The following is an 18422-nucleotide window of genomic DNA, read 5'->3' as shown; positions in this document are numbered from 1 at the left end:
CACAATCATGTACACAGCCGCCGCCTTATGTCGCAGAAATCACAACCCAATGACCATGGATTTGCAAGGGGCTAAAATACGTATGTATTGATCGTCACTGGAACAAGCGGAATGAAGTCTTTCAGGTATACTCTTTGATTCTATGCAGTAGTTGAAAGAAGTATAGACAAGAAGGAACACTGTAGAATCTATAGTCATGGAAGTGAAAGCAATCCCCTTTTGCTGACTGATCCAATACTCAATGTTTGCCCGTCATGTAAAACAATACCCTTCAAGACAGGTCGATGAAATCATGATTACCGTTGGGTCCCGAGCAATGGAGCAGAGAAAAAAACAAATTGGTATAAAAGACTTGCAGTACAAAAAAGTATCAACAGACGAAATAAAAGGTCATACAATCCAAGCCGGTCCCCCCCCCCAAAAAATCACATGTTTATACTGCTATTTTTTTTCTGCTTTTTGTTGATTGATTGATTTGCTGGGTTTACAGCATGAAGTAACCCAGACCGGCGGCACCGGCCAGGACAAGGTTGGGCAGGTTGGCAATAGCAGCACCAGTAGCGGCGGGGGTAGCGCTCGTCTTCGAGGCAGGGGTGCTGGTCGAGCCGTTGGTCGAGCTGCCACCGGTGGCGCTGGTGTTAGAAGGGCGGGTGGCAGAGGTGGCCATGGTCGAGGGGCCAGTGGCAGTACCGTTGCTGGCCTTGGTGCTGGAGGGCGAGGTGGTGGTGTTGTTGTCACCATCCTTGCTGCTGTTGTCCTTGCCGTCGCCCTTGATAACCTTGATGCTCTCCCAGTTGCCCGAGCGGTCGGTGTACTGGTACTCAGTGGCGCCGGTCGAGTAGTCGGTGACCTTGATCGACTCGTAGATGGCGGTGAAGGGAGCCTTGGAGAAGTCGGCCAGACCGCCAGCCCAGTCAATGGTGCCCTTGTTGCCGCCCTCGGCGCCACCAACCCAGGTGCCGATGCGGATCTGGCAGGGGGTCTGGGGGTAGCCGTTGGCACCGGGGGTGGTTTCGGCGCGCTTCAGGGTGCGGACGACCTTGCCGTTGACAATCCACTGGAGCTGGTCCTTGGTCCAGTCAAGAGTGTAGGTCAGGGAGGTGTCCATGCCGTTGGCAGGCAGGTCGTGGAACTGGCCACGGCCATAGACGGTGTCATTACCCTTGGAGAAGTAGTTGCTCTGGACACGCATCTGGTCGTTTCCGACGTGCTCCTGTACAAGAGGACGTTAGTAAACTGTTCATGGCAGAGGATGCAAAAAGGCATATAGCCGCCATTATATCAAAAAGATAAACTTACCCAGTCGATCTCGTCAAGGTCATCGGACTGCAGCACAATGGAGCTGACAATACCAGCGCCAGGGGCGGCGCGGAACTTAACCTCGACCTTGCCTCCGAAGATGTATGAGTTGGAGACGAGGGTAGGAGCCTGACCAGGCTTGGCAATGGTGAACTCGGCACCCTTGGGGGTGACGTTGTACTCGGTGCCGGCGAGCTTCTTGAAGAAGCCGGTCTTATCGTCTCCCTTAGTGAAGTCGATCTCGACAGTCTTGCCCAGAGCCTTGGGGTTGGGGCAGTCATCCCTCAGGATGGGGCTGCAGGCAGTGTGAGTCTGAGCCGTGGCAACAGAGGCCAGGAGGGCCATGAGGCCGGCAGAGATGGTCTTTGTGTACATGACTGTTGTTGTTCGCTTGTATGCGATAGAATATAAAGTTCTTCTCTCTCGAGGACTTTCAAAAAAACAACAAGCTGATCCAAAAATGCTCTGATGGGAAGAATCCGGGAGAGCAAAGCAAATTTAAATCAAGAATGACCGGGTGGTTTTTGTTTTTCTTGGTTCTTGGGTGCTCGGACTGGCGTCGGAAAGAAAAGAAAAAGAGGTGGTCCAAGAAGGAATGATTAGCGAAAGTTGGGTTGAATTACTTTGTCTGAGCGAGAGTCTGGAAAGAAAATTATAATCTAGAGGTGGAAGGAAGAAGATGTCCAACACTAAAAGATGTGCGAGATGGGAAGTAAAAGAGGAGGGAAGGGCACATTCAATGCAAGGTGAAAGGAAGGACGACGGCCGACTTTATTCAACTTATTTGGGAGACCTTGGTAGGGACGGACGGCGGGATTGATTGCCTGGCTGGCTGTACGTAACATTGAACCAGATGAACCCCTGCCCAGAGCCGTCAAGTGAAGGAGGGAGCCTTGCGACCGAATAAGGAGCGGGGTGGAGTGAAAGGTGCAGGAGCAAGCCCTGCAGGTTACAGGGGTGGCTGGACCAAGTCACCCCTGCAGCTTTAATGGAGCCGGGGCGTGACGCCCTACTAACTCGTACGTGATTCTAAATTAAATAGCGGTAGCTACTGGCTACTAATGGTAGAAAACCGTATTAAGTGATGGAGACTCAAAGCACATAACGCAGGTAAGCCAGGACCAGGGGTGTTTGCCTCTCTCTCACTGTGAAAAAACGGGCTGGGTGGATCTTTCCCACCGTCTCTTGGCTAGGCTGAGGTTTCCACTGCGCGTTTGGGAGATGTTTGGCTCGTGTTACTTTCCCAGGAGGAGCTGGACGCCAGGCGAAAACAAAAGCGATCACTACTGTACTCCATAATGTGCGAAGGGATTTCCCGCCAAGCTCTGGCGCCATCCCTAACAGGCGCTGCCCAGACTTGTACCGAGACCAGCCGTCAGATTTTGAGCAGCGCGGCCTTGTGCTGTGTACCAATGGGGCAATGTAAGCGGCCCAACGCAGTTCCAATGGTAACCGAAATGACCATGTTGTTGGCACTTGTCTCCGTGTGATGCCGCGTGTTCTGCATCGATGGGTCTCGAATTAACGGGGACGGCGGTAAATGTAATTTGTTCCTTGGGCAAAAAACAAACGATTACGTTACAAACAGTCAGGTAGTTCAGTCACAGGTAATTAGGTGACCGTTTGTAATCAAATGAATCGGGCATGTTCGTAAGCATGTTCGTATGTGTGCATGTGTAGGTAAAAAAGTAGGTACCTACCTAGCTTGCTACCTACCTTACCTACCTAGGTACCTAGGTAGTTTACTCCGTAGTGCATGCATGCATGCATGGCATTTCTTTTTAATCGTAAATGTCTTGTCCTTCTCCAGGTTTTCGGCGTCGGCCGACGAATGGTTCATTTCAAGCTGACAAGTCGGTAAACGGTTTAGGTAAACGCATGCATGCTACCTACCTACCAGAGGCCAGCCCTCCCAATTCGTGATGAAAAAAAAAACAAATGCATTTGATGACTTTGATGACTGACTGACTACTGCCCTATCCGAAAAAGGTAACGTGCCATGCCCTTGGCGCGGCGAAGAAAAGACAGTAACACGAGGTCATCAGCCTCCATCTTGCCCAACAGCCTGGGTTGGCCTCTTTTACGGGTCGCATGGGGCGATGCACAATGAGATGCGGTAGGAACCCTTTTTTTTTCTCTGCCTGTTTGCTGGTGCTTGCAGTACAGCACACACCTACATTAGCAAGATTAGTACGACAAGCTGCTGGAGAAGGTTGTGTGGCGTGGCCCGGCGCGGATGTGATATGTGCGCGCTAAAAGCTGAGCAACGTGCCACAGAGATCTACTGCGATTACGATCGCTGCATTGCTGCTTCTGTGAATTGAATCAATTGCCCAGCAAATGCAGAGATTTGTGACGTGATTTCTTCCCAATTTACTGCGTCTGGGCTTTGCGGGATGCTAATCATTTTTTTATTTTGCAACTTTTTTTTTCTCGGCCGTTCTTCCGTCAACCCGCTCAAGCCGTGTTTGTAATATTGTTTGTTATGACTGACCTTTTGACCCAGGATTTCCGACCCTGCTACTGCGATTCCCATTTGGACTTGGCGAGACCCCTTGTCGATCATCCCCATGGTCCAACTTCCATACTACTGCATGGAACCTTACTACCTTGCTACGTAGTAGTGGTATAGTGCTTGGCGATTGCCTACGGAGTACCAGTGTTTGTTGCATCCTTAGCTTTGCATCGCATTTTGAGTACTATTGTCCTAAACAAATAGAAGAAGAAAAAAAACTTGCTATTTTATATCACTTACCTCCTTTTTTATCCTTTACGCTCAATGCAGCTCGATGATACCAATGGCAAGCCATCCCAAGCCATCATCTTGTTTTGGCGGTTTTGGTCGCCCGGCGCTGAAACAGGGGCAATGCGTGGGTGGCGGGGCGACAAGCCAAAAGCCTCAAGCCAGAGAACCCCTCTTCCCATTGAAAGGGCTTGTTGAATGAGCCGGATCATCAGTGAAAAGAGGCTGAGAGGAAAGGAAAAACAAGAGTTTCGCCTTCGACTGGTCCAATTAAAAGCTCCACAACCCTCGTTCCAAGTTCACAGGCCTTTTGCCTACCCCGAGCCACTGGCGCACGTTTTCGGCTCCCTGCCCTCGATGCGCTCAAACGCGCAGGGAGAAGTGAGACCAACCAGTCACCTTTGCACGTTTACCTGTTTGCACGTTTGCCTGCCCATCAAATAATTATTGTTTTTCTTGCGAGTCGTATGACGCGGTAAACGGCTGGGGCGCATGTGCATGCCAATGCGAAGGGAGCAGCTGTTCTTTTCTACTGAATCAATTGAAACTCCTTGTCTGGACCGCGCCACATTCTAGTTCTAGCACATTGGCGCGGATGCCGAGACGCAAGTTGTTATTGGGGAGATAAGTCGTTGCTAGCTCGGAATTTTGTGCTCTATTTCCAGCCTTTAAGCGTCCTGGAAGCGGGCATACCCTTCCAAGTTGGACTTGTCTTTTATTTTCCGTCTACTGCATGTCTAGAACTAGCCGCGGGTTGGCTTGATCGTTGTAACGTTTCTGCTTTGCTTCTTCCACAACTTAGCTTTCAGCTGGTCATGGTTGTCTCTGGCTGCGATTCGCTGCATGTAGACTCGCGAACCACGATAGCTTCACATCACTTTGTAATCCCATCGTGGCGGTGTTTTTTTGTGCGGCATAGAATAGCCGTATGTATCGGGGATTGTGGAACCCCTGCTCCCGGAGAAGATTCGATTCCAATGCAACGGGGGATCCTGGTGCGGCGAAATGGAAAGATGGATGGCAAGATGGGTTGGTTGGTTGGACCTCCTTTCTGCGGGTCACTCCGCATGGCAGGCGTTTCCGTCGTGTTACTAAAGACGATGTCACATCAGGTCAATCAATTACGGTCCATCGGAAGGCAACATTCTAATTTTAACGCTTGCAATCTTCTCGTGACTGTCTTTTGCGAGATAGATGGAGATGGGAAATCTCGTGTCTCTTTCAATAGAGCGCTTTTACCTCAATTTTTTGACAAGTATGGGTTGGCTCCTTTCATCAGTGTGCATACCCTGCATGCGCAGAGCCACATCACTGGCAGGCATGTCAAGCTTTGTCGACATCAAGCGACCGAGAGAATTTTGACAGAAAAAAAAAAAAAAAAAAAACAATAACCGGACGCATACGGGATTGATTGTAATTACATATGCGTGTGTCATGGTAGTCAGCTAACTCTCGATGCCATCCGAACAATCATCGCCAGGGTACCTGTGCCGTCCCGTTCAAGCAGCGACACAAATAGCAGCATCTTAATGATGCGACGATTCAAGATTCCCATATCGTCTCAAATTAAGAGACATCATTACGGACTAGGCGCTTTTTTTTTTCTCCTTCTCTCGTCATTGCGCGTTATGGCATCGCGGGAGGCCTACATTTGACGATCTCGTTTGTTGCCGAGAAACATCTTTGCCGGAGAAATCAACTTTGCAGTTTGAATGCCGCCTCGCCGCGCGTCCCACAGTGACAGCTGAAAGGCCAAATGAACAGGTAACATTGGCAAATTGGCACCTCCACCACCAAATATGGGGCTGACCCGGGCTCTTGGTGTTGAGGCATTATCCCCGCACTTGCACCGGGGAGGATAAAAGATGCAGGAGCAAATTATCAAGGCAGCTGGTCGTGGCAGGTGTCAAGTGGACTCGGGCTGTTACGCTTTTTGGATGCCAAAGAAGAAGAAAGAAGAGCCAAAAAAAAAAAAGTCAATTCACTGTTTTGCTTGACAGTGGAGCTGCTCAATGCCGAACGCCGGGGCATGTTTTTGACCGTTGCTCATCTCAAACACCGTGATCATTACCTCTTCAGGCTTCAGGGATCTCGAGACGAGCGCCAGCCCACATGCTCTTCAATCTGAAGCACGCTTCAGCTGGGAAGTTGACTAATAGTAAATAAACATTGCCCTCTTTTGTCCTTTTTGGTCACTTTGGTGAGGGTTTTTTCTGCCTGGATTTTTTTTTCCCATGTTGTGCTTGTGCTTGCGTTTGCCTGCCTACCTTAGCTTACCTACCTACCTACCTACCACACACAATTACGTCCCCGCATCGGAAGGGAGCTTGATGCTTACGAACAGGGTGGTTGCTCCTGCTACCTTGTGCAAAACTTCCGATTGCAACCTACCTACATACAGTACCTCTGCTGCTGATCAATCGAGTTGCTTGTGATCAAAGTGTGCTCAAAAACAGGGTAATCTGATCGACTTTACAGTAGGGACTTTACAGTAAGGATTTTACAGTAGGATCGAGGTTTTCGGGTTGCTACCTCAAAAGTGAAGGTAACTTTATTGCGTGCCAAGCGTGCTATTCATGCCCGCTGTATACTACGTAAAAGGTGAGCTAGACCTAGATAGTCTAGTTCTATGACCCAAAAAGATCCAGGTGTCCCTCCATCTGGAAACCACCTGCGGTATGCATACTGTACATAAATACCTAATATCATCATGCCATTTTCGTGCTGACTAGTACACCCTCGGTCGCCAAGACCAATCCATCGGGTCCCCTTTCACCCGAACAACCTCTCCCTATACCCTGTCAAGCGCTTTGTGTAGCCATATTGCTCACAGTCGGCTACCTACCTTGAAACTACAGTACAACAAAAGGGGGCACAGCAGGACAAATCGCGCCGAAATCCCGGCGCCAACGCCGCCGCAACTGCCCCGGGCTATTACCCCGCAACTCGGTGATTATACTGTGACTGACCTCTTGTCGCGTTCCCGTCCTACATTGAATTTCAAGCGAGGACACCCGGACAGCCGGTCCGGCCAGGCAGCCGCACTCTTCTTTGATTGAAGACATCGAGCCAATTCGCGATTAAGCTCTTGTTGAGGGCTGCAATGAGCCTAGCCTTATGCATGGTCATTTACCCCATCAATATGCAGCGCCCTTCCCCTCTTGCAAGCTTAAATCCTTCTCGCTTCTTTCGAGTCCATGATGGCTCGATGGTCTGTTTTGACTAGAATTGTATATCTGTGTATGTGTAGGTGTATGTCTATAAATATATCACAGATGACTATAAAGATTGGCCTTCCGAGGTGAAGAAATGGCGCCCGTTCGCCTTCTGAGATCTCGACAGCCTTCGAGCCGTGCTATAAACTCTTGTCGTTCTAAGCCTCGTTGAGAATGTATCGAGCTACCATGGCCATGTTGGCAGCCTGGCCATCTCTACTCGTCTTAGGGGCCCCGACTGACGTGCCATCTGACGTCTACTCTGCAGGCGGCCTGACGTTGCTCACGTACAATGACCTGAGCAGTAAGAGCACCTTCTGTATCAAGTCCATACAGTGATATCAACTAATTTGTCTCGGTTTAAACAGACGATCCAAAGAACGGCTCTGCAGCCGTCCTCGTCCATGCCCCGGCCGAATTTCTCAGTGCTGAGGAATCGTGCCGCAAACTGGGCGAGACGCTATGGAGCCCTGACACGGCAAGCTTCACAGATGGCCTTAACAGCTCGCTGTCTTACCAGATCTGGCAGGAAAGCTTTCCCAAGTCGCAGCTGTTCTGGGTCTCCAAGGCTTCGTCCGGCGACTGCCGGGCTATCAACTACCGCGGAGAGCTGAAGGAAGTCGACTGCGCAGGCCCGGGAAGCAGCAAGCTCCCGGCGCTGTGCACGCAGTCGGCGCCGGTGCTGAGCACCGCCACCAACAATGTCCGCACCGACTTCATTGTCAATCAGCGTGCCGGCGACCTCGTCTACCAGGGCTTCCGCGACTTCTTTGTGTGGAAATTTAGGGGCATCCGGTTCGCTGCCAAGCCTGAGCGCTTCGAATACGCGCGGCCGTACGAGCCGACGCCCGAGGAGCGCAGTGCCCCCATACCGGCCCTTTTTGCGTTGCCAGAGGTGAGTTATAAAGCCATGCTTTGATGGTCCATGGCTGTATTACCTCGACGATTTAGCCCGTCATTGGGTTGTGACTGATTTCGTTGTTATGCCTTCTAGTGCTTGCAAGTACCCGGAGAGGTCCCTGACGGAAGCAACGAGGACTGCCTCGGCATCAACATCTGGACGCCCTATTTGCCCCCAACAGGACCCTCCTCATGCAAACGGCCTTCGTCCGCACTGGTACCCAAGCGACTCAAGCCCGTTATGTTTTATATCTACGGCGGCGCCCTCAGGATCGGCTCGGGGAGGAACGTCTACACTGACGGGACCATGCTCGCGTCGCGCGGCGACGTTGTCGTCGTCTCGGTCAACTACCGCGTCGGCTCGCTCGGCTGGATGGTGCTCGGCGACGGGGTCCACAACGGCAACTACGGCCTCTCGGACGTGATCGCGGGCCTGGAGTGGGTCAAGGAGAACATTGCCAGCTTCGGCGGCGACCCGGACCGCGTCACAATCTTTGGCTACTCGGCCGGCGCCTGGCTGATACGCGCCCTCATGGCGAGCCCCAAGGCCAAGGGCCTTTTCCACGCTGCCATCGCCCAGTCCGGCCCGGCGGGCATATACATGGCCGAGGAACCTGTTCAGCAGCCGCCCCTGACCAACGAGGCGGGCTTCGCCTACAAGTACGACTCCATCGGGTGGGCTTGGGAGAACTTGGGCAAGAAGGTGGTGTCCGAGGTGGGTTGCGCCACCGACGAGACGGCACTCGGATGCCTGCGCGCAGTCGACGGCACAGCGTTCCTTAACACATCGCTTTACGCCATCGGCATTACGGTCGACGGCAAATACATCGACTCGGACAGGCTGACAGTCAACAGCAGCGACAATCTCGCTTCTGACGTGGCCTTCATGACCGGCATCGACCGCGACGAGGCCGGCAACAACCTCGTGAGCGTCCCCATCATTCCGGGCGTGCCCCTTGCCGACATCGTGCCAAGCATAGTCCCCGCCGTCCACAGCGAAGCCATTGCGGCGGCGGTCAGAAGCCCGGCCTTCGGCATCCCCTCGGACCCGACGCCGGCCGAGGCGCTCGACGGCGTCATCCGTATCGCTACCGACGCCTTTTTCACCTGCCTCGAGCAGGCAACCGTCTACAGCGCCGCGCGCCACTCGACCTTTGAGTCGCTCTGGGCCTACAGCTTCAACCGCACCTACAACTTCCCCGGCTACACCAAGCCTCACTGCGAGACGACGGACCCGGAGCAGCTCGAGTACAAAAAGTGCCACGGCGGCGACCACCTCATACTCTTTGGCACCATGCGCCGCGGCGAGCTCCCGGACCGCGACGGCCGCGACCTGCCCTTTTCCCGCGTCGCCATGGACCACTGGGCCGCGTTTGGCACCAACCGCGACCCGAACCCGGACCCGGCCTACCTCGCTGCCAGGGGCTACTGGGACACGCTCGAGACGCTGCAGAGGCTGGGCCCCTGGGAGAGGGCCGACGTCTCTACCGACGCCCCGATCCGGCTGCTGCAGGTCCAGGCGAGGATGGATGCCTACTCCGAGGTCGAGCAGTGCAAGGTTCTGAGGCAGCCGCTGGACTATTTTGAACCCGGGTCTTCCGCCACTAACTAGTTGGAAGCCACTCTGTTTCTGGGGTTGCGGGATCTCTAATGTCGTAGCTCTGGGTATCTTCATCTAATAACACGCAGAGGGTGAATAATAGGCTCGTACAAACGTCATTAAACGAGGCCTGTTGTCATATAACAAGCCGTCCAGGTACCTGCTTTCAAGTCCGCAATAATGATCAGCTCCCCATTTACTCTGAAAAACCTTTGCACATTATTTTTTTTACATGAATGAAACCCCCCCCCCCCCCGCCAACCTTCCCCTGCTACCTCTTGGGCCTTGGGAGTGTCTGAAATAATACAGGCCATTAACCAGAAGCTTGCCGCAATCCCCGAAAGATAAATGCTCGATTAAAGCAGCAACAATACAGCCTCAACGCAGTAGATATGACAAAAGAAACGATGACCAAATGTTCGTCAATGTCGAAAGCCCTCCCCCCCTAGCCAGGCCACATTCGTTGTCCCGGCCACAACTCTTTGCTTACGAAACATCAACTAGCCGCTCTCCTGCGGTCCTAGTATATAATCCAGATGCGTCCTGGTGACCAAAGTCTTGGTCTTCGCGTCTATTCTGTGGCATTGTTGCCTCCTCCAGCAGCACCACCGCCTGCACCACCCCTCATCCTTTTGCCACCACCAGGTGCACCAGTGCCGACCTCAGATTCGGGTCGCGGCCGCTTGATGCCCGTACCAGGCTGGAAATCATTTGCCGCAGGGTTCATGCTACCTCCAACAGGTCCGCTAGCACTACGTCCAGCACCACCACCGCGGCCACCTCTGCCAATGTTACTTGCTCCGCGAGCAATTCCACTAGCTCCCCCCCTACCTCGTCCACGACCAGATTGCGGTATTCCGGTTCGCGGTTGCGGCAGGCCGGACTGTTGTTGGCCCGCCTGCTGCGTTTGGCCGGGTTGAGGGATCTGCGAGGGTGCTTGTGCAAAAGGATTGTTCGAGGGCGCCGCGGTGGCTGAACCTGTACTCTGCGCAAACGGATTGAGGCCTGCAGGCTTCTGCATTGATGGAGGCTGGACTGTGGGCTGCGGTTTGGCTGGTAGAGAAGATCCGGCCGGGGCTCCAGTCTGAACAGAAGTCTGCGCTCCTGGAGTAGCTGGAGTCGAGGGCACTGCAATACAGGGGGGATTAGCAAATGTTACGGAATTTTCAGGCTACTCAAATGGGAAGTATGCACATACCTTGCTGGCCAGCCGGACGGCCGATCCCAGAAGCAGCTGATGCAACCGGAGTTTGTGCGCCCTTGGCGGGTGTTCCGACTGCTTGAGGCTGTGCTGTTGTTACTACAGGAGGCTTGTACTGCTTCACGTCCTCCCACACCTCAACAACCGGCTTCTGCGGTGTCTCCTTTACTGCCCTCTCAACTACACCAAGCTTTCCATTAACCATTCTCAGCTTGTTCTCTTGCATGTTGATTCGCAGGGTAGATTTCTTCTCGGCCAGCGTGGTAGCTTGTTCTCTAGCCTGAGCGATCTTTGTGTCCAAGTCTCCCTTCATGCGTTGCTCTGTCTCTTCGACGGCCTTTTTGGCCTCTAGCTCAGCCTTCTTCTTAATGTTGTTACTGAGAATGCTCTTGATGGTAGCATTTTCTGACAGTAGTTTGCGCGTGGCTTCATCACTGAGCCTGCTGAAGTCGAACTTGGATAGATCGGTTGGCGTTGAAGCTGCCTGGTCATTTTCTTGCTTGGTCGGCGTGGCGGGGACTGCTCCCTGGTCCGTAGTGACGGCTGCTGCTGAGCCATGCTCTGCTAGCCAGATCTTGCGCTCTTGCTCAAGCCGAAGGTCGTACTGCTGCTGTAGTGCCGCCGTCTTTTCGCTGAGCTCCTTGGCGTTGTTTTCCTTGGATTCTCTTAGCTTCTTATTCAGGGCTTCCTTCATCTTTTCTGAACGTTGATTGAGGGTGGCAGCCATGTTCGCCTCGATCTCGGCCGCTTTCTTCTCTGCATCAGCCGCTTTGGCCTCAGCCTCAGCGATCTTCGACTGGAGTGACACGCGTTCCTCGTCACTGAGGCCAGTGGCCCCGGCCTGAGTGGCATTTGCATCACCCGATTCAGTGCCACTGGTCGTCTGCTGCTGTTCTTGTTGTTTAGCTTGTGCGAGGGCGGCAACTTGATCGCGCTCCTCGATTGCAGTAGCCAACTGCAGACGTAAGCTCTCAACCTGTGCTTCAGCTTCTGCCTTGAGTGAGACCGTGGCCTCCAATTCTTGACGAAGAGCCGCCAGTTCCTGTTCAAGCTGAGTAGCTCTGCCTTCATCGACAACCATCGCATCTGGCGCAGATGCGATCGAGTTGACTTCAACGGCAGGCGCTTGCAACTGCTGTTGTTGCAATTGCAGTTGCTCATGAGCAGTGGCCAGTTGCTCCTCCATAGCAGCCTTCTCACTCCTCACAACCTCGAGCGAGCCCTCCAACGACTTGATGTTCTCCTTGAGAGCGTTCAGCTCCTCGTTCAAAGTACGAATCACACCTGTTTGTTCTCGGGCTTTTGACTTGGCCTGATCGATGATCCTGCCTCTGGCCTCATTCCATTTGGTGCGCTCAGACTCCAACGTTTTCTGAGCCTCCTCCAGCTGCGTCTTAATTCCATCCTCGTTCTGTTTCAACGCATCGCGCTCTGCCTCGAGGTTGGCAACAGACTGTTTCATCTGCTCCAGCTCGCCAGGATCAACGCGACCATACTTTGTCAGTATGGATTCGGTGCGCTTCTGCCACCTATCGCGATCCTCTTGGAGCTGTTTTATCTCCTCTTGAAGGTAAACCTCCTGGTTCTCAAGCTCACCCACGCGTGCCTGCAGTGGGTGCAGTTGGGTCTCAAGCTGCTGTACCCGGGTACTCTTCTGATCGACCTGGCGTTGCAACTGCTTGATCTCATTGCGGAGAGTGACGTTGCTCTCGCGAATGACATTCATCTCATTCACCTTGTCCATGAGCTCCGCATAGGCCTTGGAATTGGTTCCCGACTCCGCTTGAGTGCGACGCTCCTGCTCCAATTTGAGACGAGCTTCGTCAAGTTGAGATTGCAAATAGTTGACTTGCTGCTGTAGTCTCTTGCTGTCCTGAAGCTTAAGTTCGTATTGGTACTCGAGAATCTCCTTCTCCTTTCGCAAGTAGCTGTTGAGCTCACGCAGGCCTTCGACTGCAGTGTCGGCAAAAACAGGTGCAGTTGCAGAGGACTCGTCTCCAAATGAGCGGCTTTGTTGAAGATCGGAGATTTGTGTGGTGACATTAGCAAGCTGGTCATGAAGAAGCTTGTTTTGCGCATTCGCATCATCACGCCTGGTCTTAAGCTCTGACAGTTCCTGCTCCAACTGTTTGCGGCGTTCCTCCCACGAGCTTTCGCTTTGAGACAGGGTAAGCTTTGCAGACTCGGCTTCGGATCGCCAGGTCGCAGCGTTCGACTTGAGCTTATTGTGCTCGGTACGGAGTTGTTGCAGTTGCTTGGCAGCTTCGGCATGCTTGAGTAGCTCTTGCTCGTAATCCTGCTGCGCCTTCGTGGCGATTTCGGCTTGGGCCCGGAGATTGGCCTGGTGATGCTTGGCCGTCTCCTTGTATCGGCTTTCTTGATCCCGAAGGCGGGTGATCTCAGAGTCAAGAATGCGCTTCTCGTCCTCGAAACGGCGACTGATCTCGCCCTGGGAGTCTCTCAATGACGAGAGCTCCGAGTTAGAGGTAGCCAGCTCTGCCGAAAGATCGCCAATACGCTGCTCGAGTTCCTTGATCTTTGCATCCTTCGCTGCAATGGTCGAATCCAATTCTTCCCGGTAGGTTTCCTGTGAGCTTTCGAGACTACGCAAGTCCTCTTCCATCGTCTGGGCGAGTTCCTTAAAGTGCTCCGCCTCAGCCTTTGCATTCTCCAGGCGAGTGTTGGCAATCTCCAACTCTCGTCTAAGATCGACCACCTCACCCGTGAGCTCCTGGATGCGCGCTTCTTGGTCTTCGCTGTCCTCTCCGGCGTTGGTGTGGTTGGCCCGCGACGTCAACTGTGGCTGCAGACGTTGTGCACGTTCTTCGGCGCTCCGCACCTCAATTGTGAGTTCATCAACGCGTGCCTGGAGGTGGTCGCGACTTGTCTTAAGAGCAATTGACTCCTCTTTGTTCTGGCTAAGGGCTGCCATGAGGTCGTCGATTCGCTTTTGCGCTTGTTGAGTATCGTACTCCTTACGAAGTTGCAATTTCTTGGACTCCTCCACCTCGTCAGCTAGTCGGCGTTTGGTGGTATTAAGCTCGGTCTCCAAGGTGTCAATTTGCGACTGCATCCTCCTCTTGGTCTCTGACTCGGAAAGCTGGCGCTCGTTCTGTAAAGACTGCTGGGAAGCAAGAAGGTTGCTCAGACGTGATTTTTCTTCACCTAGGTCCTCGTTATCCTTGATGAGGCGGTCCTGAATGCTCTTCCAGAGCGACTTCTCTGCCTTGAGATTCGAGTTCTCGGCACGCATACTCTCGAGCAACCCCTTTGTCTCGATCAGATCCTCGGCCCTGGATTGGGCTAGACCTTCAGTCTTAGCCACTTGCTGCGAGAGATCAGAAGCTCGCTTTTTGAGATGCTCCTTCTGTGCCTCGAGATCTGCATTTGTGCCTTGAAGGGTCTCGTAACGCTCAGTCAGTAGACTGAGCTGGCTGGTAACCCTGGCGACCTCTGCCTGCAAAGCACTCTTGTCGTCGGCCAATTGCTTGGCCTGCTCGCGGACAGTTTGTAGGTCGATACTTTGCTCGTTTCGATAGGCATCAAAGTTACTCTGCAGCTCTCGTAGCGCAGCGTTGAGGTCCTGATCATCCGCGCTGTTTTGTTCGATGCTGGCAAGTACCTCTCTGCCATCAACGGAGTTCCCAAGTACTGACTGGATCTCGCCAGCCGTAGCCTTTTGCTGAAGCATACGGCGGAACATGTCTCTTTCCGTCATATAGCTCTTCATCCTTGTCGTCAGTGCTTGTGACTCTTCTTGCAGCTTGGTCACAAGATCCCGCAGTTTCTCAATCTCCTGCTGATCTTGAGCGGCATTTCTTTGGGCTGCTAGGGCCTCCTCGTTCTCGAATTTGTAGGCGAGATCACGGGTGACACGCAGCAATTCCTCGTTCTTCTCCTGAAGCTCCGCAATGTCCTTGAATGCCACGAACTTCTCCGTGATCAACATGTGCGTGTCTGACATGTCGTTCAAAGAATTTTCAGAGACCTCGCCGCGCTGTAGACGAGAGAAATGCTCCACTTCTTCGTCGGTCAGCTGATCGAGACCCTTTTCGCGCGCATGCATGTTGAAGATCAACACCTGAATCTGCGTGCTTAGGTCCCTCATCTGGGCCCGGAGGAGTTTAACTTCAGCCTGTGCACTGGCTGAGGCTCCTTCGGCCCTGCGGGCAGCTCGTTTCGCAGCATCCCTTTCGTTGAAGCTCTGATCCATCTGGCTGCTCATGCGCATGTTCTCATTCTTCAACATATCGTTCTCATCTTGTAGCTCGCGTATTTCCGGCTCCTTGGCTTCAAGTGTGCTGATCATGTCGTCGATTTCCTTGGTGAGTTCACGATTACGTCGCTTCTCACCAGCGAGTTCTCCCTTGACTTTGAAAAGTTCCTCAACAGCCTGGCTGGCGCTGATGTGTGACTTGACACGGATGGATCCAGGTGTTCCAAAAGGCGATCCAGGGCGGAACTGAGAGCCGTTGGGCATTGGCGTCTGAGGTGCTGAGCCCGCCATCGTGTCCCGTCCGTGTGATGTTTGCAGCTGGTCGACCTGGCTTTGCAGCTCGTTCATCTTCTGCTCGAGCTCGTTGCAATCCTGTCTAGCCTGCTCAAGCTGCTGTAGGACCCTTCGCAACTCCTCCGCGTGGTGGTCTTTGGCCTGGTCGAGCATCTCCCTAAGTTGGGTCATCTCTTTTTTGTACTGATCAGCGTACTCCTGAGAGACTGTAGCTAGCCGTTTGGCAGTCTCAACCTCTTGCCTGTAAGCAGCTTCCGATCGCGCTGAGGACTCCTGCAGTTGCTGAAGCTTTGTCAAGGCCTCCTCGGTTTTCCGTTGAGCGGCGTCCAGGCGGGAGCGGAGTTGTTGCTCGCTCTTGGTGAGAGCATCCACCGTGGAGTTAGCCTCGTCATTAAGTCGTTGGAGTTCAGAGATGCGCTGGCCTTTCTCCTTGCGATACTTGAGGGCCTCGGCACTCTTGGTCTTCAACTCCTTGTCCAGCCATTCATTCTGTTTCTGTGAAAGGTCTAACTCTTGGCGAACAGACTGTTCACGGAATTTTGCGGTGTTTGAGGCTGCCTTGGCGGCCTGGACCTCTTGTTGCGCCGTATTTAGTTCTTGGCTCAGCGCGACAGTCTTCTGGTGCTGCTTCTGGAGCTCGTTAGAAAGCTCGAGGTTAGCGGCATTCTTGGTGTCCAGTATGGCCATCGTGTCTCGTTTCGATGCCTCGAGCGACGCGATACGGGCACGCAGAGTTTCGGCTTGGGACGTAGACGTAGTGGATTCGGATCTCAGGGCTTGGAGCTGGTTCTCGAGGTTTTGGCGTGCAGTCTCTGGGGAATGACAAAATTAGGTCAGTTTTACGCTAGTCCATGATGCCAAAGTGATATGAAATAGATTGTTCTCAGTTTGTGGTTTGGTGGCGACCTACCCTCTTCCTGAAGTTTTCGACGCACGGTCTCGAGCTCCTTGAGTGCATTATCGGCAGTTGTCTTGAAGGTCTGGCATCGCGACTCTGAGCTTCGCACCGCATTTTCCAATGCGATGTCAACATTGAGTTTCTCCGAATAAAGCTCGTCGTATTCGCGCGCCTTGGCGGCGACGGCTGTGAGGACAGCAGCGACAAGTTCGGGCGTAGGGTCTGAAGCGACAGTGCCGAGCGTCTCTTGCGGCAAGCTCAAATGGTTGGACAAAAAGCCCAAGTCCACGGCAGCCGCCATGGTGAAAGCCGTCGCGTGGTCAGTGACGCGGTGATTCCATCAAAATGAACGTTGAGATAGGGATATGTGAGCGTAATTGGAAAAAAAAAAAAAGAAATGATTCCCCACGGTGTGAGTCTCTTTAAATGGAAACGAAATCCTAGATTGATGTTTAGATCATGAGGTGGTGGGTGGCGTCTCTCGCTACCTACCCAAAATCCGCAGATTCAAGAGGATGTTTTCTTTCTTTCAATCGCAAACGCCAGGCTCAAAGCTGTTTCCGGCAAGCACGATCAATGCAAGGCTAGTGGACCTTGGCCAGGCGACTGAACGCGGTGCAGAACGACCAATAAAAATTACCAAATAAGTGGGGTAGCTCACCCCTCAAGTCAGCCTGAAGGCCCAAGCTTCTCCAGTACGAAGGGACAGGACAGACGGTCTGCTGCTGCACGTGGCAAGGTGCGACGAAATCTATACTACGTATCTTACGTACAATTAGCGACCAAATAACAGACACCAGCTGGGCATTTTGCGCTGAGATGATTTGATTTGGTGTACTTTCTTTTCCAAATGAAGTATTGCTACATAAAATACTGTGGTATCGAAGAATAGCTAGCCGCACAGCATCGATGATGTGAGTCATCCTGCAGTCAATGTAAAGGAACAGACTTGGTGAACCTAGTTTGTTCCTTGGGCCTACGATCAAGTCTGTCTTGAGATGACTTCTGCTAAATCCATAGGGCTGAAATCTCCAAGATGAACCATGCGGAGTGTTGTTCCCTGAGTGGTCGGTTATAGAAGCCTGGCTTTTAGGATTTTCCTGTCAATCATCTCTCTCGTTGCATACCACGCAACTGTTTCCCATGCAGAAGTTCAGTTGGCCATTCCACCAGTTCCTAGTAAGCTATGCTGGAAGCTGACACGATTGCTTTTGTACTTGAAATAACCCGGTGGCTTTGGACAATCCAAGCCGGACTTTTGAAATGCGGTCCGGTCCGGGTAACCTGGCAGGCTGGATGGTTCATACTGGTCTTAGAGGCATTTGTGCAATACAGCGTTAGTGGGTCATCGTCTACACCTTCTCAGATTCTTGTTTGAGCCTGGTGTGTGTTCTTCTGCATGTTTGTATGCATCGTGTTTTGTAATTGTAGCCACAGGTTCCCTGGAGTAGTGTGTACTTGTTGGCAACTAGCAGATTGAGTACCCAATAATGAGTTAACAAGGCAAGCTCAGTGCAAATAGTATACTACGGTATAGATTTTGGCATACAAGCAGTACCTTGCTGATGCTTTTTACAGATGCGTTTGTGCTTTTGCGTTATCCACACTTCAAACATCTAAAGAGCACGTACGATTGATGCTCCAGACCGGACCAGGGTCTGTGCGCCTAGCTAATCAGTGCCTTTTTGATCCATGATGCAACTTATGTACTTCTGGAATTGCAATTGATTGCCCATTTCTTAGCTTGGAGATTTGAGCATTTATTAAGAATTAATGACAGGCAGAAATGAACAAACAAAACAACTTGGAGCATGTAAAATATGCAAAGCTCAAGTTGTTTGACAGTATTTCGGGTAACAACCAGTCTTTTCATTACCGAGCCGCCATCTCGATTGACACAGTATGACGGGGACCTAGGTTACAGTGGCCAACGACTCAGAATTACCTCTCCTTCTCCAATGTTTGGTTACTCGCTCAATCTACACTTTCGAGAGTAGATGGCAGCTTTTGAGGCTCACAGGTACCTAGACAGTTATAAATGATGGCTAAGTTTAGC

At 52.4% G+C, this 18422-nt stretch overlaps 4 protein-coding genes across 4 annotated transcripts; 2 read left to right on the top strand and 2 right to left on the bottom strand.

The window, feature by feature from the left end:
• Positions 1-28: 28 nt before the first annotated feature.
• MGG_00592 (cell wall glucanosyltransferase) lies at positions 29-2191 on the bottom strand. Its single transcript, XM_003718400.1, has 2 exons — positions 1300-2191; positions 29-1213 (listed from the first exon to the last, which is right to left on the bottom strand). The coding sequence occupies exons 1-2, from the start codon at positions 1672-1674 to the stop codon at positions 485-487; spliced, it is 1104 nt and encodes a 367-aa protein (XP_003718448.1). The 5' UTR covers positions 1675-2191; the 3' UTR covers positions 29-484.
• Positions 2192-2594: 403 nt separating this feature from the next.
• On the top strand, positions 2595-3160 carry MGG_17417 (uncharacterized protein; the record flags this gene model as incomplete). The annotated part of the gene is made up of 3 exons (XM_003718399.1): positions 2595-2721; positions 2980-2987; positions 3110-3160. Exons 1-3 carry the CDS (start codon positions 2598-2600, stop codon positions 3158-3160), a joined length of 183 nt encoding a protein of 60 aa, XP_003718447.1. The 5' UTR covers positions 2595-2597.
• A 3632-nt stretch (positions 3161-6792) lies between these two features.
• MGG_00593 (uncharacterized protein) lies at positions 6793-10000 on the top strand. The gene is made up of 3 exons (XM_003718398.1): positions 6793-7561; positions 7626-8152; positions 8252-10000. Exons 1-3 carry the CDS (start codon positions 7432-7434, stop codon positions 9767-9769), a joined length of 2175 nt encoding a protein of 724 aa, XP_003718446.1. The 5' UTR covers positions 6793-7431; the 3' UTR covers positions 9770-10000.
• On the bottom strand, positions 10001-16949 carry MGG_00594 (uncharacterized protein). The gene is made up of 3 exons (XM_003718397.1): positions 16379-16949; positions 10956-16280; positions 10001-10885 (listed from the first exon to the last, which is right to left on the bottom strand). Exons 1-3 carry the CDS (start codon positions 16665-16667, stop codon positions 10329-10331), a joined length of 6171 nt encoding a protein of 2056 aa, XP_003718445.1. The 5' UTR covers positions 16668-16949; the 3' UTR covers positions 10001-10328.
• Between the last annotated feature and the right edge of the window lie 1473 nt (positions 16950-18422).

Source organism: Pyricularia oryzae, chromosome 5 (genome assembly GCF_000002495.2).
Source record: "Pyricularia oryzae 70-15 chromosome 5, whole genome shotgun sequence".
Taxonomy (NCBI): domain Eukaryota; kingdom Fungi; phylum Ascomycota; class Sordariomycetes; order Magnaporthales; family Pyriculariaceae; genus Pyricularia; species Pyricularia oryzae.
The sequence above is the reverse complement of the archived record's forward strand: the minus strand, read 5'-3'. Positions and strand labels throughout refer to the sequence as shown.

Bases quoted from the DNA above. Each gene is read 5' to 3' on its own strand.
- MGG_00592 (XM_003718400.1), bottom strand. From the start codon at position 1,674: ATGTACACAAAGACCATCTCTGCCGGCCTCATGGCCCTCCTGGCCTCT. The intron at 1,214-1,299 runs GTAAGTTTATCT...CCTCTTGTACAG, and splicing joins ACCTTGACGAGATCGACTGG to GAGCACGTCGGAAACGACCA.
- MGG_00593 (XM_003718398.1), top strand. From the start codon at position 7,432: ATGTATCGAGCTACCATGGCCATGTTGGCAGCCTGGCCATCTCTACTC. The intron at 7,562-7,625 runs GTAAGAGCACCT...CGGTTTAAACAG, and splicing joins CACGTACAATGACCTGAGCA to ACGATCCAAAGAACGGCTCT. The intron at 8,153-8,251 runs GTGAGTTATAAA...TATGCCTTCTAG, and splicing joins CCCTTTTTGCGTTGCCAGAG to TGCTTGCAAGTACCCGGAGA.
- MGG_00594 (XM_003718397.1), bottom strand. From the start codon at position 16,667: ATGGCGGCTGCCGTGGACTTGGGCTTTTTGTCCAACCATTTGAGCTTG. The intron at 16,281-16,378 runs GTAGGTCGCCAC...GTCATTCCCCAG, and splicing joins TCGAAAACTTCAGGAAGAGG to AGACTGCACGCCAAAACCTC. The intron at 10,886-10,955 runs GTATGTGCATAC...CCTGTATTGCAG, and splicing joins CCGTCCGGCTGGCCAGCAAG to TGCCCTCGACTCCAGCTACT.